Below are 12510 nucleotides of genomic sequence, written 5' to 3' on the forward strand. Positions count from 1 at the left end.
TATGTAGTAAGCTCACTTGAAAACGTTTTCTCGGTATGGAGTTGAGAAGTATCGAAGGTAATATAAATGATGAGACCCAAAGTTTATCAATTTTACCTTTGCAGAAGTCTGAATGGAATTATAAAAGAAATTTTACATTCAAAATTTGCAAACAAGTCTACAGTGGTCGGACCGCCTTACAAGCTCACATATTGACTCACAACACTGCCTTCAACTATAGCTGTGACTATGAGAACTGCGGTAAGGCGTATAGAACTATAAGGCAATTATCTGTGCACAAGCGTGCCCATGATATCGAACGGCAATTGATATGCGAAATATTCGGCTATATTACAAATGTTGGATGCAATTTTACTGTTCACCAGCGCCGGCATACTGGCGAAAACCCTTTTTGCTGTGAATTTTGTGGTAATTTTTTCGCAGCATCAACTGAATTGCGTACTCATAAATCAAAGCATACACTCGGGCGCTTGCAAAACTGTGACATATGTGGTGTCTCATTTCGTAGCCCCAAAACTTTGTACAATCATAAGGTTCTACATTCAAAACACAAGAGATATACTTGCCAAATTTGTGGCAAAACTTACGCACAAGCAGCAGGTTTATGTGCCCATAAACGAATTCATCAATAAGGGCGATGAAGGTATCTCCATTCCCATGGCAGCCGGTTCAACGTTACCGGTATGACTCGGGTTTTCCCCGACCAAGGGCTGCCGCCCCAGTAAACTAGCCCTGTCTAGTAAACAGTATATCACCCCACCCCTTACGTCACAGGAGCAACTCCTCGGAGCAACCTTGCTCCAAATACTTCTCCTCAGGGCTGGAGTTGAATCCAACCCTAGGCCAGAAATATTCTATTACTACGTCTGCCATAAACGGCTCCACCCGAACTCCATCTCGGTTAGGTGCAACAAGTGCAACTGGGTGAGCCATCTTAAGACCTGTTCAGGCCTTAAGACACATAGTGAGTGGACCACACGGTATGTGGCCTCGTGTTGCTCCCGCCATCAGGCGTCTAATGCCTCTACGGCTACTTCCCCCCCTGATAGGCCGGCACTACTAACCGCCACCACAACCAGTACCTCTACGGTAAGGAGCCTATCGGGGCAACACCACTCCCCTGACATAACCTATCCCCTTCCCTCCTGCTCCAACCCCAGTGCGGGGACAAACCAGCAGCTCCTGGTCCCCCGCACAGTCTCTTCCGTGTGTCAGGCCGTGATGCCTCGGAATCTGGCATCATCGGAGATGTTCCGGCCTGGGCACCACCCGTGAGTGGACAACTGGCTACTTTGCCCCCTGCTGTAGAGCCCTGCACCCGCAACCGCCACCCATGGCGCGGCCGCCCACCATCACCAGGCCACAACAACAACAGCGGATTGCACAGCAGGCCCAACACCATGCGTCCCTCACCCCCCGAGCTACAACGACATCACCCAGAAGCTTTAAGCTTCTTCAATTTAACTGTAACGGACTCACGAGCAAGGTCTACGAGATAGTTGACTTCATGAGCCGGCACAGTATCAAGATAGCTGCGGTCCAGGAAACCAAGCTGCACGCTAGGTCCTCTCTGATCACCAGGGATGGCTATAACGTGCACAGACATGACCGCGAGCGAGACAATGGTGGTGGCCTAGCGTTTATAGTCCACCACACTGTGCAGTATCGTCTCACTGACGAAGGAATCGACCGCAGTGACACTGCTGCCCGGCAGGATATCACCCTGATATAGGTGCGCTCATCAGAGGTGAAAACCGATTGGTTGTAGGTGACTTTACTGCGCATCACGATCTTTGGCATTCAAGTCTGCCAAATGATCGCAGGGGACAGCAATTGGCAGAGCAAATAGACGACTCGACATTCAGCATTGTGCACGACGAAGCCCCCACCAGGGTAGTGGGCAATTGCAGCAGCTCGCCTGACCTAACAATAGCTAGCGCGGGTCTGAAAAATAGCCGGCCGGCTTCACGGAATTTACTGAGGACACATTCGCCGCTCTTCCCATCCCCACCGATGTGCGCGCAGGCGAACGCGCATTCCGCAAGGTGCTCACAGCTGCTGCGGCTCGCTTCATCCCAGCTGGAAGTTTTAAGGACATCCGTCCTCATTTCCCAGCCGAAGCAGCCAGCTTGGCAAACGAGCGTGACCACCTACGCCAGGCCGATCCCGGGGATTCCCGCATAAGGGATCTCAATTTGGAGATCCGGCAACTGGTAGACCAACACAAGCGGTCTAAATGGGTTGAGCACCTGAAGACCTGTAACCTCACCTCTGGGGTGATTAAGCTCTGGTCCACCGTTAGGTCCCTGTCGAACCCGACGAAGCACAACGACAAGGTGGCCATCACTTTCAACGGTTGTACTTCGTCGGACCCGAAGAGATGCGCGAGCTATTTTAGCCGGCTTTTATACTGCATCCTCCGGCCGACATATCCAAGCGTCGTGCTACCAGAAGGATGCACAAACTGACGAACGACAGTGCGCCACTTACTTTCTCCGGTGATGAGTTTCAGGGGGCCATCAACAAATCGAAAACATCCAAAGCCATTGGCCCTGACGGACTAAACGCGCTGATGCTGAAACACCTGGGACCTTTGGGAGTAGGATTCCTCACAAGGGTCTTCAATCTGTCCCTGGCCACTCTCATCATCCCCACTACTGAAACCTGGGAAACCCGCCAACCAAGGGGAATCTTATCGTCCGATAACTCTCCTTTCCCCAGTAGTGAAGACACTTGAAGCCCTCCTACTCCCACTCTTCACGAAACACCTGGCCCCAGCCCCACATCAGCACGGCTTCCGACGAGTGCATAGCACCACCACCGCACTCACCGCCATAAACGCCCAAATAAACCGCGGGCTTAACCAAAACCGCCCCTGCGAGAGGACTGTCCTAGTAGAGTTGGACCTGAAGAAGGCTTTCGGCACAGTCAGCCATTCCACGCTACTAGATGATATTTATCAGTCGACACTCCCGCCAGGGCTGAAGAGGTGGTCCGCAAACTATCTGAGCGGTCGTCACTCGGCAGTGACTTTTCAGGATCAAACATCAAAGCAGAGGAAGATAAAGCAAGGTGTACCGCAGGGTGGTGTCCTTTCTCCCTTGTTGTTCAATTTCTATATCTCGAAGCTCCCCCAACCACCAGCGGGAGTTTCCCTGGTCTCATACGCTGACGACTGTACGATAATGGCGTCGGGCAATGACATCGATGGCCTGTGTTCCAAAGTAAACAACTACCTCACCGACCTTTCTTGCTTTTTCACTGCGAGGAATCTACAACTTTCCCCCACTAAATCCACGGCGACCCTCTTCACCACCTGGACAAAGGAGGTCAAACTGTCCCTTAAGGTAAAAGTCGATGACACACCAATACCGACAGTACTACGCTGACGAAATGCAGGACAAAACTGACCGCAATCTACTGGACCTGACAATTTTTAGGCTGTCAATAAACGACATTCATCGGGAGACCGTCACCACCTTCTTAAGCTCCCGTCCTGTGAATGCCGTAATCGGAGTCCAACCACCACCTACAGCAGATGAAGAGCTCCAGCTTCCTCGTGAGACTCGTGTAACACTGGCACAATTACGTCCTGGATATTGTAGCAGGTTAAACTCGTATCTATCCAGAATCGACCCCGACATACCAAACATATGTCCGGCATGTGAAGGCACCCCGCACGACACTAACCACCTTTTCACATGCCCCCTAGAACCAACTTATCTAACACCCCTCTCCCTCTGGACCCATCTCGTCGAAACAGCATGTTTCCTGGGCCTACCCCTAGATGAGCTAGACGAAGACGACAGGTGATATACCCGACACTGGCGGGGCTATTATTACTGTTAACAAACAAACAATCAAGGTATCTCCGACGTTTTTCTAAACCTCATGTCTTGGCAGATATTAACTTATTATCAGTTCATTATTATTTAGTAATAAAATGTAGGTGCAAAAGTTTTCGAAAAGTTACTGCTGGTAGTTTTTTGTTCATGATAATTGAAAGCATATTTCCTGAATTTCCTGAACACTTTGTAATTCATTCGGGCATTTTAAATTTTTTTTTTTTTTTAAGCAATGCTGTTGAACGGAGAAAGTAGTAAATTCAAAGCCAAATAGCTTTTTAATGTTAAGTGGTGAGATTTACTCCAAATAAGTATGGCACTGCGGATATTTTAGTAAGCTATCATACATTACGAAAAAAGTTGTATTATTCCTGGGTATGCCTTTGGTTACGCTTAAAAAAATAGATTGCATTTGTCTTAGGGTGCGTGCATGTCAGAGATGCGATAAGCGATAAGAACGTCGATAAGAGCAGCGACAAAAGCATAGCGTCGAGCTTTAGTTTTGTGTGGTGTATAAAACAGAGCTGCGATAAGAGCGTTAGTTGCATTTGCAATTTAAGTTTTAAAAAGTGAAGAGCTATAATATTTATAATAATGAGTGATTCAGAGGAAGAAAATATATTGTTGTTGACGCCTACTGCTGCATATTATACTGTAAGGAAAAACGTCAGTTTTCGGCGCATCCTATAAACCAAGCAAGACTAGAACTCAGGGAATTTCACCATCGCTATAATAGTTTGGGACAGGATCCAAAAAATTTTTTCGAATATATGAGAATGACAAGCGATACATTCGATTATATTCTGTCTCAAATTTCGGATCGACTGCAGCATAATTGGCCAAACTGCCACAACAGACCAATCTTGCAAGAGGAGCGATTGATGCTTACAATAAGGTACATACGTACGAATAATTTTATTGGAGAAAAATTAACATATTCATTGGTAAATAACAAAAAAAAAAATGAAATATTTTAAACATTTAGAATATTGTGAATCTAAATCGGATATTCATTGTTTTGTGCATTGTCATCACATCTAGCCGTGGTGTTTTCAGTGTTACATTCAATATAATTAGGTATTGATTTATTAACCAGTTCATGTGTCAGCTGCAATACTTTGCCACAATTTATCCAAAATGAACCTGTTGTGGTGATTTGGATCTTTTTGATCCCAAATTGCAGGTTTTAAAAATACTGCACTTATAAAATCTTCTGTGTCCATCATCGATAATAGCGAAGAAATTACTAGCCTACAATTTCTACGCTCTTATCGATGATAGCGAGCGAAGAGTGAGTTAGCGCGCTGCTCCGACATGCACACTTCTATTAAAATACATGCATTAATTTTCTACGCTTCGCTCTTATCGACGCTCTTATCGCTTATCGCATCTCTGACATGCACGCGCCCTTACTCTGCAATTTCTAGGCGCTTTCAAATGTGTGTGTATGAGGTGAGGTATGCCAGCAAAACTTTTAAATAACGAATTGGAAGAAGTAAAAACTTGCCTATTACAAAATTTGATTACAGTAAAAACTTCAGTTTAAAACAAAAATTGGGTTCATTTACTTATTGAATTTACATATAAATGATTCGCAGAGCACCAGTTGGCTTATGTATAGTCGGCCCTGACATACTTATGTCTGACATGTGAAGGTATCCCGCACATCACTCACAGCCACTTTCGGTCTACTTATCTAGCAACACTCTTCCCATGGACCCACATCGGCGAATCAGATTGACCATGTGGATCGATGACTTTATTGAGCTTTGTACCAGTTTACAATCACTAATGATTACAATTAAATAAAATATACGGTGGCATCTCTTCAAAGTTATTTTTTGTACGTACTATACCTGTTCTTAATTCGTAATATAAATATCGTTTAAATTGAATGTGCAATTAAGTACAACGGTTTGACAGCTGAAGCGGAAATGTTCATCGAGGAGGTACAAATTTAATTTATTACATATTAGTGTAACACAAAGCGTCAAAATTTTCTTTTCAGATAGAAATCTACAATATACTTGCCTGTGCGCATGTGAAGTTGCAATTTAAACAAAACCACAGTGCAGTTTATATTGTTCAAGGGGGGAACAATTGTCCAATTCGATGTGCGGTTAGCACTGCACTTAAATTTATTTGTAGCGGGCAATATGCAAGTATTGAATCACTAGCTCACTTCAAAAATCTTCACGAAGGGTATGCTCGAGTAATTCTACTCTTTCCGAAAGGAGTTGCTGACGAAACAATTTCAGTGAGTGCAGAAACAAGGGCCAATAATGATTTCGAAAGTGATAGCGACAGTGATGCGCCGTGCACATCAGGGGAGGCGCTACTTCGAGAACAACGACGAAAGCATAATCAAAAGACAAAAAAAGCGAAAGAAGAAAGACATCAACAAGTATTCCATAGAGTTGACGCATTGCGTGACTTCCGCAATAGTCCAGAGATGATCGAATATTCCATTGATGATGGTGTGAAGGAAAAGTGCAGCATATATGCATTCCAGGGAAAATTTCGCACAAATATTGACTATATATTGCAACAAACTCAGGTATCTCGAAAAGCATTCACCGGTAACTGGTTGCAGTTTTTTACTACAAAATTGAATGGTTGCATGAATCGAGAGTGAGTATAAGACTATAAATGGAATGTGAAGTATTTTCTCTCGTTTAATTAATTTCGTCTTGCCAAAGGAAGGAAATAGCAAAATTATTTGGACAGTTTGTACAACTATTTTTAAAAAATTACTACAAGGAATATGATCTACTTTCCAAATTGACAACCTGTTGCATTATTGGACAGACAGCTTTGGACGTTATATTGGCGACGGATGCTTTAAAGATCTTCAGTGATGTACGCATTACTTTTGAGTTTATTACGTGCATGGAGTACACAGTATGGTTTTTAATCCCATACAAAGGACGTTATGTATCTGTGCAAGAAGTGGTAAATATTACATACTGACTATTTTTTAAATATAACATTTTAAACTTATATCCCATCCCAGAGTCTGGAAAACTTTAAATTCGAAAATATCTCCACATGCATAAAACTAAAACTTAGCGAAAATCAAAGCAGAGAGTATGTATGGTCAGATGCCCAAAATGCAGTCCAGGACCTATTATTTATTGCATTCCAACTGGTGATATGTTTTCACCACAAAAGGGGTATTGTGTACTTGCAAGATGAATTAAATACGGTAAGTGAGGTCGGTGTAATTTTTGTATGATTCATTTGTACTAAATATTTTATGTCGTAGATAAAGGAATATCAAACTATGCAACTAGTAATTGCGGCTTATTTGCAAAATGATGGCACCAACAGAAACGTAAAAAATATTCGTTTATTTAGAATACATATAAAAATACATTTTTTATTATTTTTAATTTAGTTTTTGCCCTCCAAAAATTATTTACAACGAATCCTAGAGGCCTGCAATAAAATGAAAATTACTGCAATCATTGACTACCCAGGTGGCTTACCAGTAACACCGATAAGTGGAAATTTAATAAAATGTATCAAGGACGAGTACAGTGGCGAATGGGAATTAAAAGTGGTAGATAACTGTAATTCTTGTCAGGCTGCCGAAGTGATCAGTGTGCTGGAAGAAGGTCTAAAACTGATTAGCAGCGATAAATAACCAAATCGTCAGAATAGCAAAGCAGGCGACATTTTGTATTTGTTGGTTAGTTATAATAATGCAATACATGAGTAAAATATTTTTAAATTAATATTTCCCCAATCCTGATTTTTTTTTTATCATTCCTTAATATATACGAACTGAACTGTTGATAAATAAGTTATATAAGTAATATATATATATATATACACATTCATATGAATGTCAACCAAGTTGTAAATAAAGTAAATTTAATATGAAAATTTTTAAACCATACGCTGAGTTGAAAGTTTGCACAAAATATGGTCGATACGATAGTAGGTGTGATCCAATGTTTAATGATCGTCTTATTTTTGGCCATTAGCTTGGCAGCACTGTATTTGTAATTTGTACCACTGATAATTGGATGTATGCATAAATATGAAGTTATATGAAATAAGTTGGAGAAGTTTTTATTTCAAAGATAAATTACGTGTTGAATGAGGTTTCTTTGAAAAAGTGTTACTGCTACGCTATTAAGAAAAACCATTACGGTATTGATAATATTTGAATTGATTAGTTCTTAAATGACGATGATTTTTATTTGAAATATCGTTGCCCTGAAACGTGTCTTTAAAGTTTTATCTTCAATGCTGCCATGTTGTGTAGAATATATTCACATAGTATTATTTCAACAATTGAGTTAAAATCTGTATTTTCCTTAAAATTAAGTATCGTTTCAATCTTTTGTTTTAAGTACGACAGTATTTTCGACAACAAATCTTGTAGAAGAATGTAGCAAATTATGTTTTTTCTTCCTTGTACTATCAAACACACAAGTTTTCTATCAGTGCTGCCCTCAGAGGTAAAATTGATTCTTGAAGTGAAATGATCGTGATACTGAGCTGGAGAACCTAATAAAATTTGAAAAATATATCTATGAAGGATCTTCATACCGAGCACGTTGATAAGCTATTTGGCAGTTTTACGCATATTTCGTTTTTGTAAATCCAACGAAATCGCCTAAGCGCCTTGGTGGCAAACTGAATTTCTGATCGCCAGTTGGCAAAATAGCAATCAGCTGATTGACAATTAGTATTTGATGGTCATGAGCGAAGTTTAACTTTAAAATTTCATACAGTGAAGCCGAAAGTAAATAATTTTGAAGTCAAAAATGAAATAGATTGAAGAAAAGAAGTGAAGAGAAAAAGTAAGTAATTTTGTAGCCAAAAATTAAATAAATTTAATAGAAAATATGTACTGTTAGGTGAATTTTGTAGAGTGAATTGATATTGTTGAGATATTGGTGTGGTTAGTGAAATAAAACTCATAAATTTAAACTATTAATTATATTAGATTATTATTTATTGTTATTAAAGAGTGCGTGCGGGTGCGTGATCTTTACTCGTCGGGTGCTCGATCAAAACTAAATCTCTCTCAACGTCAATGGCAAGCGGGCAAGCAGAGTGACGCTATCCCCACTTACTCACTTCATACATATGTATGTATATGTATGTATAACATATGATGTATATATATAATATATACCGTATAATATAAATGTACCTTACACATTCTCAACACGCCTCCTTACATTTATATTATACATAATAAAATAATTTTCAAATAATTATTAATACATAAATTTTCATCATTAATTCAAAATTACAATTTTACATTTTCATAATAACTTAAATTAAGTTTAACATATTTCTAAATTTTTCAAAACTTTCTTTACAAATTGATTTAGTGAAAATATCCGCGACATTATTGTTCGACTCGACCTTTACAATGTTTATAATCTTTTCTTTTACCATTTCATGTACATAATGATAATGGACTTCTATATGTTTGGAATTCTTTGTAAAATTACCATACTTTGCTATATTTATCGCGCCTGAATTATCTTCATATACATTAATAGGTTTTTCAATTTTAATTTCAAATAATTTTAATAATTCAATTACAAATTTAATTTCACTGGCTGCTTCTGATAACGCTACATATTCAGCAAAGGTTGAAGCCTTTGTTACAGATTTTTGTTTTCGTGATTTCCAAAACACAACATTACCAAATAATTTTAATACGAAACCGGTGGTCGATTTTCGATCTATATTATCGCCAGCCCAATCGGCGTCAACAAAACAATCCAAAATTTCACAGTCATTATCACCTTTGAAAGTTAAATTTAAATCTTTTGTTTTGTATAAATACTTCAAAATTCTCAAAGCATATTTAAAATGAGTTTCATTATAACAATTTTGAAATCTACTTAAGTAATTAACTGAAAAACTAATATCTGGCCTTGTAGCCGAACTAATATATAATAGAGCGCCAATTAAATTTCGATATTTAATATCCAATTCACAATTATCCGATTTTTCAATTTTTAAATTAACTTCCATAGGTGTATTATACAATTTGCTATTTTCCAAATTATATTTACTCGCTAAAGACTCTATATATTTAGTTTGATTTAGTTTCATTAATTTTTCCGGCACACTATAATCTACGGTAATACTTAAATATTCTTTAATTTTTCCCATGTCTTTCATTTTAAATTTTTCTGATAATTTACCTTTAATTAAATTAATCAAACCTTTACTTTTTCCACAAATTAATAAGTCATCAACGTAAATTAATAAATAAATAGTATCTTTTTCCAATTTCAAAACATATAAACAAGAATCAATATTATTTTTCTTAAATCCTAATTTTAATAGAAAATTGTCAAGGCACTCATACCAAGCTCTTGGACTTTCTCGTAAACCATACAATGCTTTATTCAACTTACAAACTTTATTCGTTCCATCTTCATAACCTTTAGGTTGTTTAACATAAACATCTGATTTCACGGTACCATTGAGGAAGGCTGTTTCAACGTCCATTTGTTCTATAATAAGGCCCATTCTACAACAATAAGATAATAAGATTTTTAAAGTTTGCATTTTAACTACCGGAGCATAAATATCATCAATAAATTCCTTTTGTTGAAAACCGCGTACAACTAAACGAGCTTTATATTTGTTATCAGATTTTTTCGTATATAACCATTTCACATCAATAACTTTTTTATTTTCAGGATTTTCAACTAACTCCCACGTATTATTATCCTTTAAACTTTTAATTTCATTATCCATTGCTATTTTCCAATTTAATTTATCTTTTGAATTTATCGCCTCCTCAAAGGTATGTGGTATATCAGTTCTACATAAGTTCGCAAAAATACAATTACTATACGCTTGACTATCATATCTATCGGGAACACTTTTTGATCTGGTAGACCTTCTCATAGGAATAAGTTCATCCTTTTTTATTTCTTTTTTATTTAATTTCGTCTTATTTTTAATTTTTTCAACATTTTCTAAGTTTTCAACTTTTTCAACTTTTAAATCAATCCTTTTATCATCAAGCTCATCTTTTTCATTTAAACTTTTAAAACTATCATCGTTAAATTCATCATCAGAATTTTCTGTGTTTTCATCAAAATCAGAACTAGTTTCATTAAATTCACTCTCGCTTTCATCCATATTTATACCGATACATTTTTCTTTTGAATTTAAAATTTCAATATTTCGAGAAACGATAATCTTGTTATTCAACAAAATACGATAACCCATGTTGTCATAACCGACCAAAATTCCAATTTCGGCTTTCTTATCCCATTTAGACTGTCGTTTTACTTCCGGCGTACGAACAAAAACCTTACTTCCATATAATCTCAAATTTGACACGTCTGGTTTTTTTCCAAAAAATATTTCGTATGGTGTTTTCTTTTCGATGGTATTTGTTAATGTTCTATTTTTCAAGTAAGTCGCCGCGCACACGATTTCCGGCCAATATTTTCTATCAATTTGCGCTTCGTCTAATAAACAACGCGACATGTTCATTATTGTGCGATTAAATCTTTCGGCAACCCCATTTAATTCATGAGTATACGCGGGACACGGAGAAATTACGATACCCTTACTTTTAACAAAATCATCCACGTCACTATTAATGTATTCTTTACCGTTATCGCATCTCAAATATTTAACGCGCTTACCCATTAAATTTTCACATTCATTCACAAATCTTTTGAAAACATCACATACCTCTGCTTTTGATTTCATAGTATAAACACGAGCAATTTTACTATAATCATCTATAAATGAAATGAAATATTTTTCACCTTTGAAACCCACCGTTTGAAAAGGTCCACAGACATCAGTGTGTACAATTTCTAAAATTTCTTTTGCTTTCTGTCTGTTATTTTTAAATGGTAAATTTGACATTTTAGTTTCGATGCATGTTTTACATTTCATAAATTCACTCGTTATATCTTTAGGAATACCGTCCAATAATTGATCTTTACTTAAAATATTTAAATATTTAAAATTTACATGACCCAATAATCGATGCCATTTTTCTTTCAGATTCATATTATTTTCAATTTTGTTCGCGATATTTACAAATTTATTTTTCTTTTTCAATACGATAATACTTCTCATATGATATAAACCATTCCTTTTTACAGCAACAGCTGTTATTTCGTTTTCTTTATTAATAATTTTTGCCAATTTATTTTCTAAAATAATTTTATTATTATTCGTAATTTTACTCACACTAATTAAATTCGCAGTCATATCTTTTGCAAAAAATACATTTTTCATATTAATTTCACCTTTTTTACCGAAAACATCAAAAATACAAACTACATTTCCGACTTTTGTAGCTTTTACAACACGATTATCGCCCAAATGAATATTTATAGGATTTGTTAAAATTTCAAAATTTTCAAAATATGAATCATCGTTAATAATATGGTCCGTACAACCACTATCGAGTAACCAATTAATTTCGCATACATTATTATTATTATTAACCTTACATTTTTGCGCTGTATTACAGTCAACTCTCGCAATCCAAGCTCTGTTGTATTCTTTTTGTTCTCCTTCTTGCTCGGCTTGGTGCGCGCGCATTCCTCTTTGGCCTCTGCCTCTTCCACGGTTGCCACGTCCTCGATGCGTGCCTCTGCCTCGCGTAGATGGCCATGTTGAACTGCCGCTTGCATTTTGGTCG

The 12510-nt window shown here is 37.7% G+C and overlaps 1 protein-coding gene across 1 annotated transcript; it reads left to right on the plus strand.

Moving 5' to 3' along the window:
• The first annotated feature begins 5285 nt into the window (after nucleotides 1-5285).
• Nucleotides 5286-7627, plus strand: LOC128856752 (protein ORD). The gene is made up of 6 exons (XM_054092067.1): nucleotides 5286-5794; nucleotides 5854-6476; nucleotides 6545-6797; nucleotides 6859-7050; nucleotides 7111-7179; nucleotides 7243-7627. The coding sequence occupies exons 1-6, from the start codon at nucleotides 5780-5782 to the stop codon at nucleotides 7489-7491; spliced, it is 1401 nt and encodes a 466-aa protein (XP_053948042.1). The 5' UTR covers nucleotides 5286-5779; the 3' UTR covers nucleotides 7492-7627.
• The last annotated feature ends 4883 nt before the right edge of the window (nucleotides 7628-12510 follow it).

Source organism: Anastrepha ludens, chromosome 3, assembly GCF_028408465.1.
Source record: "Anastrepha ludens isolate Willacy chromosome 3, idAnaLude1.1, whole genome shotgun sequence".
Lineage (NCBI taxonomy): Eukaryota > Metazoa > Arthropoda > Insecta > Diptera > Tephritidae > Anastrepha > Anastrepha ludens.